The sequence below is a fragment of the Crotalus tigris genome, unplaced genomic scaffold (genome assembly GCF_016545835.1).
Source record: "Crotalus tigris isolate CLP2741 ecotype Arizona unplaced genomic scaffold, ASM1654583v1 scf7180000017794.702064, whole genome shotgun sequence".
Classification (NCBI taxonomy): domain Eukaryota; kingdom Metazoa; phylum Chordata; class Lepidosauria; order Squamata; family Viperidae; genus Crotalus; species Crotalus tigris.
The window spans coordinates 199,450-219,054 of record NW_024096641.1 but is presented as its reverse complement, the minus strand read 5'-3'; the positions used below and the strand labels follow the sequence as shown (position 1 = coordinate 219,054).

Below are 19,605 nucleotides of genomic sequence, written 5' to 3'. Positions count from 1 at the left end.
TCATCATTTGATCTATCATTTAATGTGTCATTGAAATATTTTATGAACATTTTTTTTCAATTAAGCGAATGTGACCAGCTTTAAGATGAATTAGTTCAGTTCTCCTTTAGTGCATAATAATGTAATGCCTGAAATCAGACTGATTAAAAGTATAATATATATTTTTTCTGGTAAGACTAAAAATCAAAATAGACATGAATTGACAATTTCTCTAACAAAATAATTGGTTATTTCTGCTGAAAACTGATTTTTGGCCTTTATGACAGAAAGATTTATAAATTGAACCACAGCAAGAAGACTTGGTTTTCCTGCTTATGCCATGATTTGGTAATCTGGAGAATGACAAAGTTGTGTGGCTATATAACACACATGCAAATGCACAAATGCATGTACGTTTGAAAAATAACCTCACCTGATCTGTATTCATTTTGCATTCCTTCCAGTTCATTCCACATCAGCTTTTCAAATCTGGTAATCTTTGCATGTAGTTTATTTTGATCATTTTTCACCTGACTGAGTTCCACATCAAATTGCAATGTTTTTTCTGTGTTTTCTATTCTTTTGGAGACATAGTATAACCCATCTTCCAATTTTTTTTCCACTATTTCCTTTTAAAAGAGGTATTGTGAAAAATGAATAGAATTTACGCTACTAAAAATGTTATATTTATTCATTCAGTATAAAGGAATGAAATTAACCCTGCTTCTCTGTTAATTTTTTTCTGTAGATATTCTATAATTTTTATAATTATTTTTATTTGTAAACATTTACAAAAATGATAGATCTCATTTCCCAGTTAAATAGGTAACTAACTTTTTATGGAACAGCCAAGAAGTTGAGATGGATTTAAAGCTAATCTGGTGTACGAGGCTTCCAAACTTTTTGATACACATTTTACTATGAAACTCTGAAGACGTTTCAGCTTATAAAAATTGTTTGGTACAGTAAAGGGGAGGAGGATCCAAAGAAATGTGGGATATCAAAATGATTTGCATGGTATAGTTCTCACATGTATATAATACTATTTACTACAAAAGCCTTTTTCAAGATTTTCAGTTGAACTTGGGAAAAAATGCTGCCTCTTATTTTCTGGCTCATGTAGAAGTCTGGAAAGAAAATGAGATGAACAACTGGCCATGAAGCAGCAACTCTTTCATCATGTTTAGATCCAACATCATAAAATGCTGAACATTGTAACTAAGATCCAAGTTACTAATTAAAGATGTAGGTAGCAACTACATTGGTTTCCTATTTTTTAAAAAATTAAAACCTAGTCAATTATGGCCTAAATTCAGATAGGTTGGTCTCTGCAATTTACATTGTTCAAAATAGTGGATCAGTTTTTGGCCATCTAGTTTGTGGCTCTATCTGGATTAACACCAGTTCTGCTTGTCTACTCTCCAGCAATTCTCCATGCTAAGTTTTGAACAAAAACACTATACTTTTTAAGAGAGTGCTTAATTTGACTATGAGATTGCTTTTCTCTTTCTCATACATTTTTCTTGTCATCTTTTTATTTTAAATGGTATGCTTGCAAGTAATTGCAATATTTATAATTTGCTTGGGAAATCTTGTTGACTGAACAGTGGAAAATAAGCCCCTCTCTGAGGAAATGGGTGGTTAAATACGAAATATAAATAAATAGTTTTTAATATTTTAAGAAAAACAATTGTATATTCTACTTCATAAATGTACTTCTATTATCAAATGTTTTTATTCATTTTTGTTATTAGGTTCTTCATTAAGTTTTTAAGTTACTAAGCAGATACAAACATAATAAAGGTTAAATATCCCAAGGTAGAATCTGAAGATTTAAAACTGGAAGGCAGAGCCATTTCTAACTGATGAGGAGCCTATAGTGATTTTGTTTCAAAAAAATCAAAGCACTTAGTAAGCATTGACTTAAAGCTTCAATAGTTTTAATCTATAAAATACAACATTTAAAACTTGCTGCATGATGCAACAATTTAGGATTAGCAATCACACAGTATATCTTTTAGATTATTTTATAAAACCACCAAATTGTCTACTTTTGAAACTGAACTGTTCCAGTTTATCACACCAAGTGCTCCTCTCCCCCTCGCAAAAAAACAAATTTGAAGAAAGTTGTGTTTAGATAGAGTGTCCTGATCCTGGATCAGCTACTTTCTGAAGCTAAACACTCTGTCTTAAGTACTTGCCAAAAACTCAAGCTGTAATTCAAGATTGCGTTTGAAAAAGGAACACTCTGCCATCTGTTAAGAGACTTATTTAAGATGGCATATTTTATTGCTTGCAACTGAAAGAACATCCATAATGTAGCAGCTTAAAATCCATACATCTCTTGACTGCCCCAAGTCCCCAAAGTAACCTTAGTATATTACCTTTCTCTAGCAATATATTGAACACAAAATGCAAACATGAATGGCCTTTCAACATCTGTTAATAAAATCTGATTGGCTCTTATACTCCCTTCAGGTGTTCCTGACTTCTGTACTTCTGTTGTAGATTTTTTGTGAGATAGTCTTCTCATCATCTTATTCCCCCGAATTCTCTGCTGCCTCATTTCCATCACTCAGCCAGTATTACTCATGTGAGATCACTGAAAATGTTAACCAGATCTAAACACTTTTCTGTTTAAAATCTGCTCTTCTTTTATAAAATTTTTGAGAAAGCGTGTTATGCTTGTATTCTTTGCATGAATTACAACCATACTTACCAATCTGTCCTTGATTGTAACAAACAGCTGGTTTGTGAGATGGATTTGCTCTTGTTCAGATCTCCTCAACTCACTTTCGATCCACTTTCGTTGGTTTTGAATTTGATCTTTAAAATCATTTAAAATACTATTTATCCTAATATTTAAAGAGAAATTCTTTTTAATTTTCATGAAAATAAATCATAAAACATGCATTTTTTTAAAAAAAAGTTCTTCTATACCATGATCTCACTACAAAAGCAATATGAAGACACTGGCTTTTTTATGTTAATTTTTTTCTTAGTTCAGTCTTAACCAAATTCATGTGAGTAAAACTTCAATGAAACAATGTGGATAAACCTATTTGGATTTCATGTCATGAATCAGATTTATTCCATATGCTGTTGAGTTTTCCCAATTTTGGTTGTTAATGGTTCTCTGAAGTGGCAACATTGGTATAGTTTTGATTTCAAGGCTATAAATACTTCCATAATGTTTGAATAAATGTATTTTCCCAACAAGAGAGATCTTTAATTTGAAAGTGATCAAAGGTTTATATATTTTTAAGCATTGTAAGTCAGCTTCTGATCACAGCTTTTATATGGGCAAATCTAAAGCTTTTGCAAATAAAAGAAAGAAGTTGAATATGAGCATCAATTCTGTGTGTGTGTGTGTGTGTGTGTGTGCAGTGCATGTGCCTGCAACTGATGAACAGATATATATAAGACAAGAATGAAGTGAAGAAACAAACACTTCTCCAAACATTTTCGAGTTGTCTTCTTATCCTGTTTTTTAAAAACATAAATACTGATTTTACAATTAAATATAAATAGATTTTCATCTCACATCTGAATTAGTATTTCACATCTGATGTTTTTTTAAAAAAATTCAGAATGCAAGAGAGCACAATTATAGCATCTGTATCTGATTTATTAAAACAGCTGCATCTTTTCAAGGTTAAGCAGCCTTTTCAGGGTTTTTCACTGAAACAATATCAATCTTGGAAACACGCAGCTACTTCAATGAGTGGAGATAGGTGCTGCATTTAAGCACTTGTGTTCAAAAGCAATTCTTCAAAAAGAAAACTGAAGCATAGCAGTATATTTTACACTTCTTTATATGAGTTAGGAAGATAAAGTTCTAATATAGTTATGTATGGCATAGACCTTTTAGGCACCAGGGACCGGTTCCGTGGAGAGAGGTTTTTCCACGGACCAGAGAGTGCGTAGTTTTGTGTGCTCCCTGCATACCACAGATGGAGCTTTGTTTGTGTGGACCAGTTGCTGGCATGCTGCGGCCCAGTACCGGTCCATGGACCGGGTGTTGGAGACCCCTGGCATAGACACTCTCCCCACCCATTTATGCAAAGTCTTTTTCCTTCTCTAAATCCTCAAAGTTTATTCCTTATTTATTTTATATATTTATATTTGTTATATATTTGTATAACAAATTTAGAAACTACCCAATTCACTCACCAGAATGACTATTTACAAAAACAAATTTACTTTGGTTCTTATGATTTTCTGCCTTTTTTCTACTTCTATTATAGTTATTTTGCATTGAATTAAGAAAAGTTTTGTCCTTATAGCTATCAGTGAAAGCAAATGAAAGCACTGTGCATTTTCAGTTAAAGCACTGAGTTAGCTTTGTAAAAAAAAAGATATATGTGATTTAATAAACATTTATCATTGTTGGCCTGTCAGGATTCTTAAAGGCAAATAAATTAATTTAGTGGTGTTCTGTTGTGCCAATACCATTGTATCATAACTTCTCACCAAGCACATTAACATAATTGAAAAGCTTTGTTCTCTTACTTGAAGTCCAAGAGCTGCAATTCATGGTGTTGATCACCCTGCATTGCCTTTACATTTGAAGTTTGCTCTGAGCTTGAAGTCTCTATCTTGCCTAAAAGATGCATTACCTAATAGGAACAAGAAAAATCAGTAAGAGCTAAAATCCTAGCATTTACATTGAATACACATAATGATTGCAGTGACTAAGGGAAAAGTCGGAATTTAATTCTTATAAGCTTTTCTCAGAATTAATTTTGCTGCATAGTGAAAGATTCCCATCAACTATTCCAAAATAATTATTAGCATCCAGTGTTTGTTGGATTTTTTATAGAGACTTTGTACAGAAATGATCAGATTATATATAGGTTTCTCTAATATTCTACATTTCCAGGAAGAGCTATGTTATGTACTAATCCATTTGGAACAGTCAGCATGTATGAAACTTTTTCCCGTTAAGATTCTAATTGTCCTACTCCTGTCATATTTCTGCATGAAAGGCTTGCCTTTGTTTTTACATAGTGACTGCTTTGGATAACAACTATTGGCATTTATGACAATGATGAAAAAGGAACTTTTCAACCAATCTTTCAAAGGTTTGTAAAGCAAAGGAAAGCTGAAGTAGGATTGTAAGCAGAGTTTTGGGTTCATTTGGTGACTGCTTCACTTAACAACTGTGTTCCGGGTTCCAGTTATGGTTGCTAAATGAGGACTACTTGTACCAGTAATCCATGTTATGTGGAAATGACAAGCATTTCTTCTATTTTTTCAATAGTTGCAGAAGAAGCTTTCTTTCCAAGAATTATTGGCAAGTTCAAAAGAGCTTAATTTTACATGTTCTCTAGATAGAACACATCTGCTTACCTTTAGTCAGTAAGAATGAGCCTTCGGTACAGGATTTGGGAAATTCATATGTTGTTAACAGTGATAAGGACACCAGATAAACATTTCTTTACAAGGGGAACAAAGCCCATTCTATAAGAGAGAGCTGGAGAACTTTTGATCTGTGTATGAGGGCTTCTCATCTGGTTATGGAAGCCCCTGCAAAAGTCCCACCTAAGACTTTGCCACGTCCTTAAAGCTCTCATGCTCCTCATCAAGAAGAGCTCAGTGCACATATAAAGTCAGATAATTTTGAAGCTTATAGCCATCCCACCTAGGATGACCATTCACTTCAAGTACAGTAGTAGACACTGACAGCTGTGCAGGAATTAAATTAACAAAGTAAAAAATAATCTTCCCTTAATTAGGAATACAGAAACGGTAACATTGTGAAAAATGTACTTAAGAACAATTTTTAATATGATGAGCCAGAGGTATATACTTCATGAGATTTTTAACAGCAAGCATCTGGTATGATCGATTAGTCTGAGAGTATAACCACATAAAAGTGTATCAATAACCTGGGAATTTCAATGGAAGAATAATATTAAATTTACTTTGAATATTATATAGTGCAGAATGTTGGTATATTACCCAGTTTTGATTGCTAAAATAGATCATTCGTTTTCAAAAATTTCCTTGAAATACAATGAGCAGATCAGATCATTTTTTCATATTCAGCAGCAATGCCGGTAACTTCAACAATTGTGGAAAATGATTCACACCAGTATGAAACAAATCTTAAAAATTGAATTCCTATTTCAATCTACAATACTACTATTAAACTTCACTAAACCACATATCTCCTCAGAGTATATAGAATTGGCCTATAAATAATAATTGCTGAAAGGATATTATCTGCTTTTTACTGAAAATTGTCAAATCCCATTAATGGAAGAATAGCTAACCAAGCATGAGAATATGTCTCAGTGTCTAGAATAACTTCCTATCTTTAAAGCAAACTGGAAACTATTTGTAGATTATAATCTAAAACATGGATTTGTACCACATATAACATGTAGATTTATCTATGCATAGAATCTATATTTTTATTTTATGAGATACTGTACATAAATTAAAATAACTATTTTGTAATATGAACTGAGCTTAATACAGTATGCTGTTTAATTTGAAGATTTACACTGGGTTGACCATAGCCTTTGTTACTCATTTTTAGCTTAAATTCAGTAGTGATTATTAGTCCATTAACATGATTATTCAAATCTAATTATATTTTAGAAAACTATATGACAATTTAAAATTCATCTTTATATATTTTCTTCAAAGTGTTCAGATACAAAAAAAATCCAAATGCATTTTGATCTCAAAAAGTCTTCTTCAGCAAGAATAGATCTAAGAACATAATTCTATCCAGCATTTAACTCTATTTTTTTAAAAAAAATACAAAGCTTTCTTGGAATCTTAATTTTGAATGTCTGATGTGTGGAATCTGGTTGAAGTTACCAGATGGAAAGCAAAAAAAAAAAAAAAAAAAATCCTGTTCACAAGCAATTTTGCTTGAGATCTGAACACTTACATTAAAAAAGTCTCAGTAATAAAGCTCAAATATAGACATGTTAAAATTGGAATGTAGGGTTAGAATAGAACAGAGCTGGAAGGGACCTTGGAGGTCTTCTAGTCCAGCCCCCTGCTCAAGCAGGAGAACCTATACCATTTCAGACAAGTGTTCTTCCATTTCATAGAACCATAGGGCTGGAAGGTATCTTGGAGGTCTTCTAGTCTAATCCCCTACCAAAGGCAAAAATAAGTCCTTATACAATTCTGGACAATTGATTATACCATCATTTTCTTGAAAAATTTCCAGCAATGGAGTACCCATAACTCAAGCTGTTCCACTGATTAATCATTCCCACTGTCAGAAATTTCCTCCTTATTTCCAGGCTGGATTTCCTTCTGATGAGCTTCCACTCATTGTTTCTTGTCCTGCCCTCAAGTTCTGTGCAGAATAAATTGATCCTCTCTTCCCTGTGGCCACAGTTCAAGTATTGGAAGATTGATATCAGGTCTTCCCTAAGCTTTCTTTTTGTTAGACTAAAATACTTAGCTCCCTTAATAATTGATTTAGCCTCCAGACCCCTTATCATCTTTGTTACTCTTCTCTGCACTCTTTTTAGGGCTTCAGCATCTTTTCTGTATCATGGTGACCAGATCTCAATTCCAAATATGGCCTCACTAATCCAGTATAGACCAGTACTATTACTTCCTGTATTCTTGCTACTATCCCTTTGTTGAGGCAGTCTAGGATTGTGATAGCTTTTTTTTTTGGCAGCTGCAGCACATTTCTAACTCATACTTAAGTGGTGAGTCACCTGGACACCTAGATGCTTCTCACAGGCACTACATTTGAGACAGGTACTGGCTATCCTGTACCCGTGTATCTGGTTTTTCTTGCCTAAATGCAGGACCTTATTTTTCTCACCACCAAACTGCATCTTGTTGGATAGGGCCCAATGCTCAAGTCTGTCAAGATCCTTCTGAATTTTGACTCTATGTTACAAAATATTAGCAATTCTCCCCAGCCAATGTCACCCACAAATGTAATGAATGCCACTTCATCAATCCCCTCATCTAGGTCATTTATGGAAGATGTTGAAGAACACTGGGCCCAAGACAGAACCTTGAAGCATCCCATTGCATATTTCCCTCCATATAGTTGTAGTTTCATTAAGGCAGGGCTTTTCAACCAGTGGTACGGGTACCACCTGTGGTACATTGGCACCTGGTAGGTGATATGTGATCATTCTAGAAAAGTGATCGCGGGGGAAGGGAATGAGCTGAACCGGTGGCAGCACCGCACAAGCCTGAGTGAGAGATGGCTGGAGCTGCAGGGCTGTCAAAGCTCAGCGGAAGCACCAGGATCAGTGCCACTTTCCAGATGATTGGCACTTCTTGGGGCTTTCAGGGCTCAGTGGAAGCACCAGGATCAGTGCCAGACTCCAGCTGGAGCTTGGCACGGATCCTGATGCTTCTGCTGAGCCCTGAAGAAGCACCAATCAGCTGGAAAGCAGCACTGATCCTGGCACTTCTGCTGAGCCAAGAAGCGCTGATCAGCTGGAATGTTGCAGCATCTCCAGGGTCTTGTGATTTACATTCAGATGTTTGACAACTGATTCATATTTATGATGGTCACAGTGTCCCAGGGTCATGTGACCAAAACCTGCTGCAACCACCCAGCAGACGGGGGGAATAAAAACCCAACACCCTCCTACCCCACCCCTGCTGCCAATCCTCAACAGAAATGCTCACAACAATGAAAACCTCGGACAGGAGGAAGAGTGCTGCTGGGCGGGTGGGCAGGCAGGTGTCTTGCTCGGCTATGACTTGGGGAGGCACTTTTTTCAGTGCCATTGTAACTTCGAACAGTCACTAAGCGAACTGTTGTAAGTCGAGAATTACCTGTACTTTATCACCTTTTCTTTCTTTTTTGGGGGGGATCATCAATTTTTTGACACCTTGCTAGGTGACTGGTGGTACTCGAATGTTGCCATATCCTAAAAGTGGTGCAATGGGTGAAAAGGTTGAAAAGCCCTGCATTAAGGAACACATGCTGAGTCCGGTTGGCCAGCCAACTGAAATTTGTCTGGTGGTAGTACTATCCCACCTTGTTCTGTCTTACCAAGAAGTAGGCTCTGGTCTACTTTATCAAACACCTGGCTGAAATCTAAGTATATTATATTCATAATATTTCCTTAGTGCACTAATACAAACACTTTACCAAAGAAAGCAAAGTTTGTTTGGCATGACCTGTTTTTAACAAACATTTAGGGCAATAATGCTTGGGAATCTCAGGATCTTTTCTGTATTACAAAAAAACTTCTGTATCTTTTTGTGTTTTATAATTGGATTAATAAACTGTCATTAGTCAAAAATAATGTTCGAAATGATAAGTATTGTGATGACGCAGCATCACTTCTCAGTCTCCATATTTCAGCACTACACCATGTTAATTGTACAATTGGCTATTGCAATCATTCTAGATCTTTATTCCATTATAATGCTGCTGTATCCTTCACCACCTGTATGAAAAAAATCCTGTATGTTTTTGTCTTCCAGTAACATGAGTCAGCAATTTTAAATCAAATGGAGAAGTTGAATTATTTCTAACATATAGTACAGATTAACAGATTCCTTCAGAGCCACTCACCTTCATCTCAACATTATTCACATAATTGTCCAAGGAAGACTGAACAGCATGAATTTCTTTCTCTAGTTTTGAAATCTCATGCCTGCTGATATTGATATCTCCAGAGAGTTTGGCAATGTTAGCATCGCATCTAGAAAGTTGATAACAAAAAAGAGGGTAGTTTCTGTATTTCCTCTCTATCATAAAGTCCCACTTCTGTTAATCACTCAGATGTGTCTCTCCAACAAGCAATTTTCTTCCCTAAAGAAGAATTATGTATTTTATAGTTTTTCCTGATTCTTGAAACCCTTAGTTTCTGGTGTCTGACTACTCACTTCTGCTGGCTGCTAAACTCTGCTGTAAAGTTTAACTTAGCTGCACTACAGTCTTGGTTTCCTTTTTAAATTTATATTTAATCTATAACTGAGTCCATTCACTTTGCTGCTGGTCTTCCTCTTCTCTTTTCTCTATCTTTTTCAGCATTAAAGTTTTTTTTCAGAAAGCCTCGTCTTTGTATCAGGTGTCCAAAGTAGGATAATTTGAGCTTGGTTATTTGTTCCTTGGATGAGAAGTCTGGTTGATTTGTTCAAAGATCCATAGGTTTGGTTTCTTCGCTGACCACAATATTCTGTCTTCTCCAATACCAATGTTCAAAAACATGAATATACTTCTTATCCTACTGTATAGAGTCCAACTTCCACTTCCATAGTGTGTCATAGAGAATATCATGGTTTGTACAATTCTGATCTTTGTAGGTATTAGACACATCATGGTGCTTGAATATCTTTATGCCTGCTCTATACACACACACACACACACACACACACACACACACACACACATTTTTTCTTTTAAAGAAGTTGGAACAACTATCCTGCCAATTTAAGATGACATACTCTTCCACATATCTGTCAAGTAGATTTTGGTTGGCAAAAGCTTCTAACACCAAAACATTATTTCAGATTCATCTGACCTTTTACTGATCCAACATAACCTATTATGTGAAATCCCCAGAATATTTTCTCAATAAATTATTTCATAGAAGAAATTTAATTTTCCTCTTTTCTGAGTGCTTTGCAACATAGCATTCTTTCTTCTAGAATGGCTTTGCTGCACATTATGTGCTTGTATATCATTTGTATGCATGTGTGTGCATATATATAAGCATAAAGAGAGAATATATGCCCTTGTACCACAATACTTGAGTAAAGTGTCCATATTCTGAAGGAGAAGACTGTTTCAAATACATATAAAAGTATTCATAGTGACATTTATTTTATTTTTATTTTATTTTTTGTTTCATTTAGAGACCACCCACTAGAGCAACTCTAGACACCTTTCATTTTATAAGGGTAGAAAAAAATAAAAAAAAATCTAATTTATTTTACTGATGATTTTTTTATTCTTGGAAACTAGGCCAGCTCAGTCTTTCTGTAATTGAACTCTGTAAGTACTCGATAGACAAAAAGTGCTTACATGGTTGTATAAATCATTTCAATGTCCTCTAGCTTAGCCCAAGAGTAATTATTCATACTTGGTTTCATTAAAATATACTGTAGGTTGTATAAAAACAAGTACTAGTATTATGACAGGAGTTTGTGCTGATCTTAGAGATTTGTGTTCCAGCTCTTGGTTCCTCTAAAACAAACAAACTAATAAATATCAGAAATTGACTTCAAACCATGAAATTATACATAAAGATATAAAATTATTGTATGTTCTATCAACCATACAAAACAATTATATTATTTTCCCTGTCAAACTACTTTATTCTGCAATAATCAGGGCTGTCCATAGGAATAGTTAAAACAAAGTCTAGATGGTGGTCACTTCAGTGCAACCAACTTCTGCCTGTTTTTTATGCACCCAGAGCCTGCAAACACTACTGGCTATGTTAAGTATATTTAATTCTGACAGTGTACTTCTAAGTCCACTGGTTTGATTTATATGCCAGTTTCAATAGTAATTTTAATGATCACAATTGGCATTAGCAAGTAGGTGATAAACAATCACATGACCATGATGGCCTTACAACCTTCAAACATTCCCTTCAATCATTAAGCAAAGTGATGCAGTCGCTAAGTGAAAAATCAAGAATGAGTCAACTTATTTTTCAAAGTACCTGAAGGCAAGGCAAGAAGCAATGGATGAAAACTGATCAAGCAAAGAAGCAACCTAGAACTAAGGAGAAATTTTCTGACAGAACAATTAATTAGTGGAACAACTTGCCTCCAGAAGCTGTGGGTGCTCCAACACTGGAGGTTTTAAAGAAGAAATTGGACAACCATTTGTCTGAAATGGTATAAGGCAGTGATGGCGAACCTTTTAGAGACCGAGTGCCCAAACTGCAACCCAAAACCCACTTATGCATCGTCGGGTGCCAGGTGGGTGTGGCCCATTGGCTGGGTGTGGCCCATTGGGTGGACGTAGCTGCGGTGGTAACGGCAGACTGGGTGGGACTAAAAAGTTCAATCAATCAATTCCAACTTTGCAAGATCTTTTTTTTCCCGCGAGAAGTTGAAATTGACTGATTGATTGAACCTTTTTTTTTTTTGTATGTTTAGGCAGCGGAGGCCTAAAGTGAAAAGCTTTTACAAAATCCAGCTGAAGGCCTAGGACTGGGGCGACGGCGCGCGTGCCCACAGAGAGGGCTCTTAGTGCTACCTCTGGCACCTGTGCCATAGGTTCGCCACCACTGGTATAGGGTTTCCTGCTTGAGCAGGGGGGTTGGACTAGAAGACCTCTAAGATCCCTTCCAACTCTGTTATTCTGCTACAATTTTACTTCCACTTTCTGTATTAACTCTGCTTGTTGCAAGCCAGTTGCAAAGCACACAACTGGTGATCACATAATTACAGGACACTGTGTCATAAATGTGAGAACTGGTTGCAAAGTTACTTTTTTTAGTAGCATAGCAACTTCAAAGGTTTGCTTCACAAGGCAGTTGGTAAGACTACCTGTACTTTAGTGGCTGCAGAGACAGCCAGACAACACTTCTAATTTCTTTCAAAGATATAAGTAAGAGAAAAAAACCTTCTTCAAACTCAAAGACAATTTTTTTTGTTTGAATTCTCTGACTCAACCTTAGGTGCAACATTGTGTTTAAGCAAATCCTAAAGAAAACATTGTTTGTTTTCTTCTCAAAACTGTAATGTGCAGGAAGGAGAAGCATATGGGCTTTTGCTTACTAATATTAAAACATGGTTTATCAAACTGTAAGAAGGTAGCTCCCACCAACTTACCTGGCCACTCTTCCACGTAGGTCCCCAACTCCCTGCAGGTGTTTATGGTCCAGACTTTGCACAGCAAAATTAGTTCCTGATGTTACTTCATCTCTGGCTTTTATTTGTCTCTCCAACTCCTGGAATTTTATAAGCATTGTGAACAAATTATATTACATCAGCTGGAAGAGCAAATAACTTATACTAAAACAGCTGGGACACTTAATTCTGGAACCTAAAAAGCTTTGTTACCAATTTGCTCTGGTAATAATTCAGAATTACGTTACAAAATAAATTGCCTTTGCTGGTATTTGTTCTTTTGCCTTACAACAATAAGATTGGTAGTACCTTTGGAACTTCTTAAAATGTGCAAAAGTAGGATTATCCTTTACACCTAAATATCTTAAACTGTGCAACTCTTTTATGCAAGGGTTTTATGCTTGCATAACATGATTTTCTTCTTGTTTCCATTCAATCATATCCAATTGCCTGAACAAGTCCCTGTAGTTTTCTTGGCAAGATTCTCCCCTCCTCAAGTGGTTTGCTTTTGCTGTTGCTGGTGGGACTAGAACTAACAATTGCCTGGTTACTTATCTGATGCATTAACCACTACACCAAACTGGCTCTCAAGATGTTATATATCCATAAAATGGCAAATGGATATTTTTAATTGCACATGAAATTTGTTAAACCAAGATCAAATAACCAGAGTGCATATATTGCTTTCAATATTCATTTTCAGTATAAAAATGTTAATGTAAACAGGGGAAAATATCTAAAGATCATGCAAAAACATTTTTAAATGACACATAGGCTAATAAACCACATAATGGGATGAGAATGCAGGTTTTTAGCCTGGTCCCTTAACTACTATAGCAAACTGTCTGGCTGGAGTGTTATGCTATATCAAAATAAGCAAAACATGAATGTTTAAAACAACTTGCCACATATAATGATTCATGTACTCTTCCTGCTTTTTTATATCCATGAGGACAAAACCCATCTACTTCTTATGTTAAATGAACTACATTAGTATTTGAATTGAAATAAATGTAACTATTTTAATTAGCAAACAACAAAAAATTTAAAATCATGGCTCCTGCCTTGTTCTTAAAAGCTTTAATTTGAAAGAAATCAAAGGCAGGAATTGTGATTTGTTTAAAAGTAAAGAGAGGTGTCTGGACTCTGTTGCCAGGAAAAATTGGGGAAAAAGTTGAGCAAAGTGGTCCTAGGCTGGTCATAGCTTATGCAATAAAATCAACTCAATACACATCCAATGACCCACTAAAGGGAAGTTCATATATTGTGTGCTGTTTGGATTATATGGTTTTAGTATAATACAATGAGTTAATCCAGCTATTGTGTTAATAAAATACATTTTATTGCATGATTTAGATCCAGATAATATAATTATTCTAGTCTTGCCTGGTTATTTTAAAATTACAGTACAACAAATGACCATTATTCAATAGAGTGGATGTATGCAGGAATCAAGACCTCTTTAAAAGTCATTGGCTACAGCCAGGTTTGGGAAAATATCTGATTTTGTCCAAGGACAATGTTGTTACTGACACTATCACTCCTGGCCCACATCAGTGGCTACAAACTGCCCACAGTGCAAATATACAAAGAAAAAAAAACATTATTGCCATGTTTTCTCTAATTTATTTCAAGTGCTTATTTATTATTTCAGGAATATAATTAAACTTACTAGTGTTAGGTATTGTTTTTAAAAGTTTTTAATTAATTTTCTCCCATAATCTCAAATACAAAAATATGCCTATTTATATATGTGAAATGTAGATTGATTTGTCATGCTGTTTTCACAGTAGACAAATTCATTATTTTAAAGGCATTTTCCAACATGTTGGGTACTATTAAAGAAGCCATTAGCAAAACTCTAAGATGTTGTTAACTTATCTTTTTCCTGATGACCTCTTCTCTAAGGACCCAAATTATTCATGGTTATTATGGCAGGCTCACATGCAAAGGAAGCCAATTAAAATTATCTCACTGTCTAGAAATATTTCATTATGGGTTCCCCCCCCAATGCCCTAGCATGTATGTTTTGCATGGGGAATCTCTTCATCTATGGACATTAACCAAGCCATTTATGCCAACACTACTGCAACGTGCTCTACATGGGGCTACCCTTGAAAAGTATTCGGAGACTACAGCTGGTCCAGAATGCAGCCGCGTGAGTGATAGTGGGTGCTCCTCGATACACCCACGTTACACCTATCCTCCGTGAGCTGCACTGGTTGCCTATTGGTCTCCGGGTCCAATTCAAGGTGTTGGTCATTACCTTTAAAGCCCTATATGGCTCAGGGCCAGGCTATTTGCGAGACCGCCTACCACCTCATAGTTCCCTACGTCCGGTTAGATCCCACAGGCTGGGCCTCCTTCAGGCCCCGTCGGCCAAGCAATGTCATTTGGCGGGGCTGCAGAGGAGGGCCTTCTCTGTGATGGCGCCCACGCTTTGGAATCAGCTCCCCCCGGAGATTAGGACCGCTCCCACCCTGTTGGTCTTCCGTAAGCTACTTAAGACCTGGCTTTTCCGGCAGGCCTGGGGTTTATAAAACCTTACCCCTGGATGATTGTTTTTGTATTGTTGTTTTGTTATGTTTTATGTGTTTTTTATTGTTAGCCGCCCAGAGTCTTTCGGGAGTGGGGAGGCTTATAAATTTTAAAAATAAATAAATAAATAAATAAATAAATAAACACAATAATTTCAGTAGGGCAAAATTTCCCTTCCTCCATTTCCATGCCCTGAGATAAAAAAGTGGGACAGGATAGCAAATCAGGATCTTAGGGCAACTGTGTCTGTAGAATACCAATAGTGGAGGATGGTAGAGAAGAGCAAGCTTGGCATTTGAAGTCCTTCTAAAACTATCCATCAAAAGCAATTGCATTTTCATTTCATCTATCCTGTCTTGATGTATTTCAGGAAAAAAATGTGGGAGAAGAGATGGGAAAGCATTTAAAATATCCAGTAAACATGTTATGCAGTATATTAAGCATTATATTGGGCATGTTAGGCAGCATATGAGGCAGTATAATATTCAGTGAACATGTAAGGCAGTACAATGAAAATGTCATCTGGAAACTATTTTATCCTACATTATCAGGTAATAGAATTCTGGACTTTTAAAATTTGAAACTGTAGTGTATGTGTAAGTGTCTGTATGTACATGCATGTGGGGAAGGGATTCTGAGTTTTCATAATCTGTGAGGTTGGGGGACATTTATTGCTATGTTTCAACTGTACCAGGATTCTTGGTATGAGTCATGAAATTAGGATCCTTAAACATTGCTAGAAGGCTATAGTAAAAATGCTGGGGATGTTTAGAATAGAATAACAGAGTTGGAAGGGACCTTGAAGGTCTTCTAGTCCAACCCCCTGCTCAGGGAGTAACCCTATCCCATTTCAGACAAATAGTTGTCCAATCTCTTCTTAAAAACTTCCAGTGTTGGAGCACCCACAACTTCTAAAGGCAAGTTGTTCCACTGATTAATTGTTCTAACAGTCAGGAAATTTCTCTTTAGTTAATATTAGATTGCTTCTCTCTTTGATTAGTTTCCATCAATCGCTTCTTGTCCTTCCTTCAGCTGCTTTGGAGAACAGTTTGACTCCCTCTTCTTTGTGGCAACCCCTGAGATATTGGAAATATTCTAGGAAAACGTAATATGAATTTGACCTCTTTGAGGCTGAACATTGCATAACTTCTGAATGTTTAATAAATTGCTATCTGCCAATACCTCTATGTCATGGCTCAGCTTTTTAACAACACTTGTGATTGTCTGGATGTGGTTTTCCAATAGTTGGTGAGCTGCTGCCTCTCCTTGCTGAAAGCTCTTATTTCCCTGAAGGCATGAAGCAATGCCATCTTTGATCCGAAAGGCCTGATCCAGAAGCACAGCAGTGGTACGCTCCTGGTTAGATAGCCGGTCTTCCAGGGAACTCACTCTGCTTCCAGACACATTAGGAATTGCTGGTAGAAATGGTTGGCTTGGAGTTCTGTCCAGAGGAATCACATGAGAGAAGTAGAAAGAAAGTTAAAAAGATAAATCCTTTATTATTGCATCCAGCTACAGCAACAAGATAATATTACAAAGTACCTTTAGGTTGCAATTTCTGCCTATAACTCAAATGGCATATGGGTAATGAATGACTCAATATCTGAAAAGTTTTTAGATAGGAGGAGGGGGAGAAGGAGGAAGAGGAAAAAAAGAATTCAACTTTGAAATAATGACAAACATAGTGTTGTTAAAAAGTAAACACAGAGTTGTTCTTCCTATTTATTTATTTATGATCCAAGACCAAGTCATAGAATTTAAAAATATACCATAAAACCATAAAAAATATTTTAGTAGTAATAATTAAAAATGTGAAAATATGAAAATAACTTTCTATTCAGCTTCAGCAGAATTCTGATTCCAGGTTCCAAGATTAAGGGACAAACCTATTTCCAATCATAGAAGCACAGTGGTTCACATAGTTAGGATCAGTGGTGGGATTCAGCCGGTTCGCACCACTTCAGCAGAACTGGTAGCTAATTTTTTGTTGCCCAGGCCCAGAATGGACTTCTGGAAACGGCATCCACACAGAGAACTGGTTGTTCACATATTTGAATCCCACCACTGGTTAGGATACTGGATTGACAAGCAACAAGCTCATGTTTGAGACCCGAGTGCTGCCATGGGGCGGGATAAGTTCCCAGCTCCAACTCCAGTTTCTGCTGGGGACATGAAAGGAGCCCCCAACTGGGTTCCCCCGGGCAACAGTGATGTCATTGGCAAATGCTTTCAACCTGGAAGTGCCTTGTTGCTTCTGACATTAGTGAAATGCGATTTCCAATCATCTGAATTCTTCCAAGTACAGCTAATACAAAATTTTCAATTTGTACAATAATGTCTGTACAGGTAGTCCTCAACTTACAACAATTCATTTAGTGACCGTTCGAAGTTACAACAGCACTGAAAAAAGTGATTTATGACAATTTTTTACACTTATAACCATTGCAGCATCCCCAGGGTCACGTGATCACCTTTTGCAACCTTCTGACAAGCAAAGTCAATGGGGAAACCAGATTCACTTAACAACCACGTTACTAATTTAACAGCTGCAGTGATTCAGTTAACAAAGGTAGCAAGAAAAGTCATAAAATGGGGCAAAACTCACTTAACAAATTTCTCACTTAACAACATAAATTTTGGGCACAATTATGATCGTAAGTTGAGGACTTTTGCCTTGTCTTCTAGAATTGGGCCTAAACATCCAACAAAGACTTGGCAAATTATTAGGCTATGACTAAATAGCTAGTAAAAATCGTGCCATAATAGCTGGCAATATATTCACCAGAAAAAAGGTTGAGGCAATCGTCCGCTTTGCTTCTGACAGAATACATATCCATTTTTGTTTCCCTCACACACTGAAAACTCAGTTCATCACACTCACTATTAAACCTTTTCTTCATAAAATATGTTCACATTTGGGAAGCATGTGTGCAGTTGCCTACTCAGCAATAATGTTTGTGCAGCTGCACACAAAATGTATTTCTTTGGGAAGCTGTGGAAATGTTTTCAAATCACCCTGATTCTTAGTGCAGTCCATTAGGGTTTACTACATTCTTTTTAATAATTGATATAGCTTCTTTAATGTGCATGTTCTGGTTCATGAGCTTTATCCTTCTTTATTTTACAGCAACTTTCATGAAGTTAGTAAGTTCCCATATAAAATGCTGAGATTATAAATTGTCAATTAATTTATAACGTTCAGTTTAGGCCTCCTAGATTCATATTGATCAAGGCAACTGTTCTATAATCCCTTCACACTTAAATTGCTCAATAACTGCTATATACTTATTTTTTTGGCACAGAATAAGAGGGAATTTTTAATTGTTGTTTTTTTCCCCATTGTTTCGGAATTTGAACCAAAACTCTTTAAAAATAATTGCCAGATTTTTTCAGCCTCATTAAAATAAAAATAGGAGTGAATTCTTTTCTGATATGTCATATTGCAACAACCCTATGAAGATTGAGTATAGGTAGTCCTCAACATACATCCATTCATTTAGTGACCGTTCGAAGTTACAATAGCACTGAAAAAGTGATTTATGACCATTTTTTACACTTGCAACCCTCGTAGCATTCCCGTAGTCAAGTGATCAAAATTCCAATGCTTGGCAACTGGTATGCATTTATGATGATTGCAGTGTCCAGGTGTCATGTGATCACCTTTTGTGACCTTCTGACAAGCAAGGCCACAGGTGGGAATGAACATCTCACTACCATTCAGGTGCTTCTGGATTGAAAGGATTAGCCAGCTATAAGATGTTGCCCAGGGGATGCCCAATTGTGTTAACAACACACATTCATCAGGGAGGCTTCTTTCAGATTCCTTAGCTCAACAGAAGACTTTGAAGATTTTAAAAGCAGAGAGTGGACCTATGGAAATCTACGAAGAACCAAAATTGGGCAGAACTAATGGAGGAGCTGGCAAATGCTGGGAAGTATAGAAACAACTGGATAGACTGTGCACAGGGACAACAAGACCCAGAGATAGTCTGATCAAATGGGGCTATCTGGTGGCTTCTGCCCTTTGCAATTGTGGTGACATGTAGACAATAAAACACATATATACCTGTTCTTTGTATCCTGATCAGTGCCGACTTAAGGACCCCAGAACATATGTGCAACAGAACATAATTAATGTTGCTAGTTTCTGGGCAAGATCTGTTTAACTTGTACATACTTTAATCTTGTATTTTATATTTTAAATTTTATGTTGTATACTGTAACTGTGATGCTCCTGACATGAATAAACAAAAAAGCAAAGTCAATAGGGAAGCCAGATTCACTTAACCGTGTTATTAACTTAACAACTGCAGT

The 19,605-nt window shown here is 36.2% G+C and overlaps 1 protein-coding gene across 2 annotated transcripts in view; it reads right to left on the bottom strand.

Annotated features, from left to right (window-relative positions):
- Positions 1-19,605, bottom strand: part of FAM81B (family with sequence similarity 81 member B) — a 36,186-nt gene that overhangs the window by 2,308 nt on the left and 14,273 nt on the right. For both annotated transcript variants that reach the window (XM_039342523.1, XM_039342524.1), the window contains 6 exons: positions 16,474-16,732; positions 12,736-12,854; positions 9,515-9,644; positions 4,492-4,598; positions 2,699-2,834; positions 413-608 (listed from right to left, as the gene is read on the bottom strand). In XM_039342523.1, the coding sequence (XP_039198457.1) occupies positions 413-608; positions 2,699-2,834; positions 4,492-4,598; positions 9,515-9,644; positions 12,736-12,854; positions 16,474-16,732 (947 nt within the window). The remainder of the gene's footprint in view (positions 1-412; positions 609-2,698; positions 2,835-4,491; positions 4,599-9,514; positions 9,645-12,735; positions 12,855-16,473; positions 16,733-19,605) is intronic.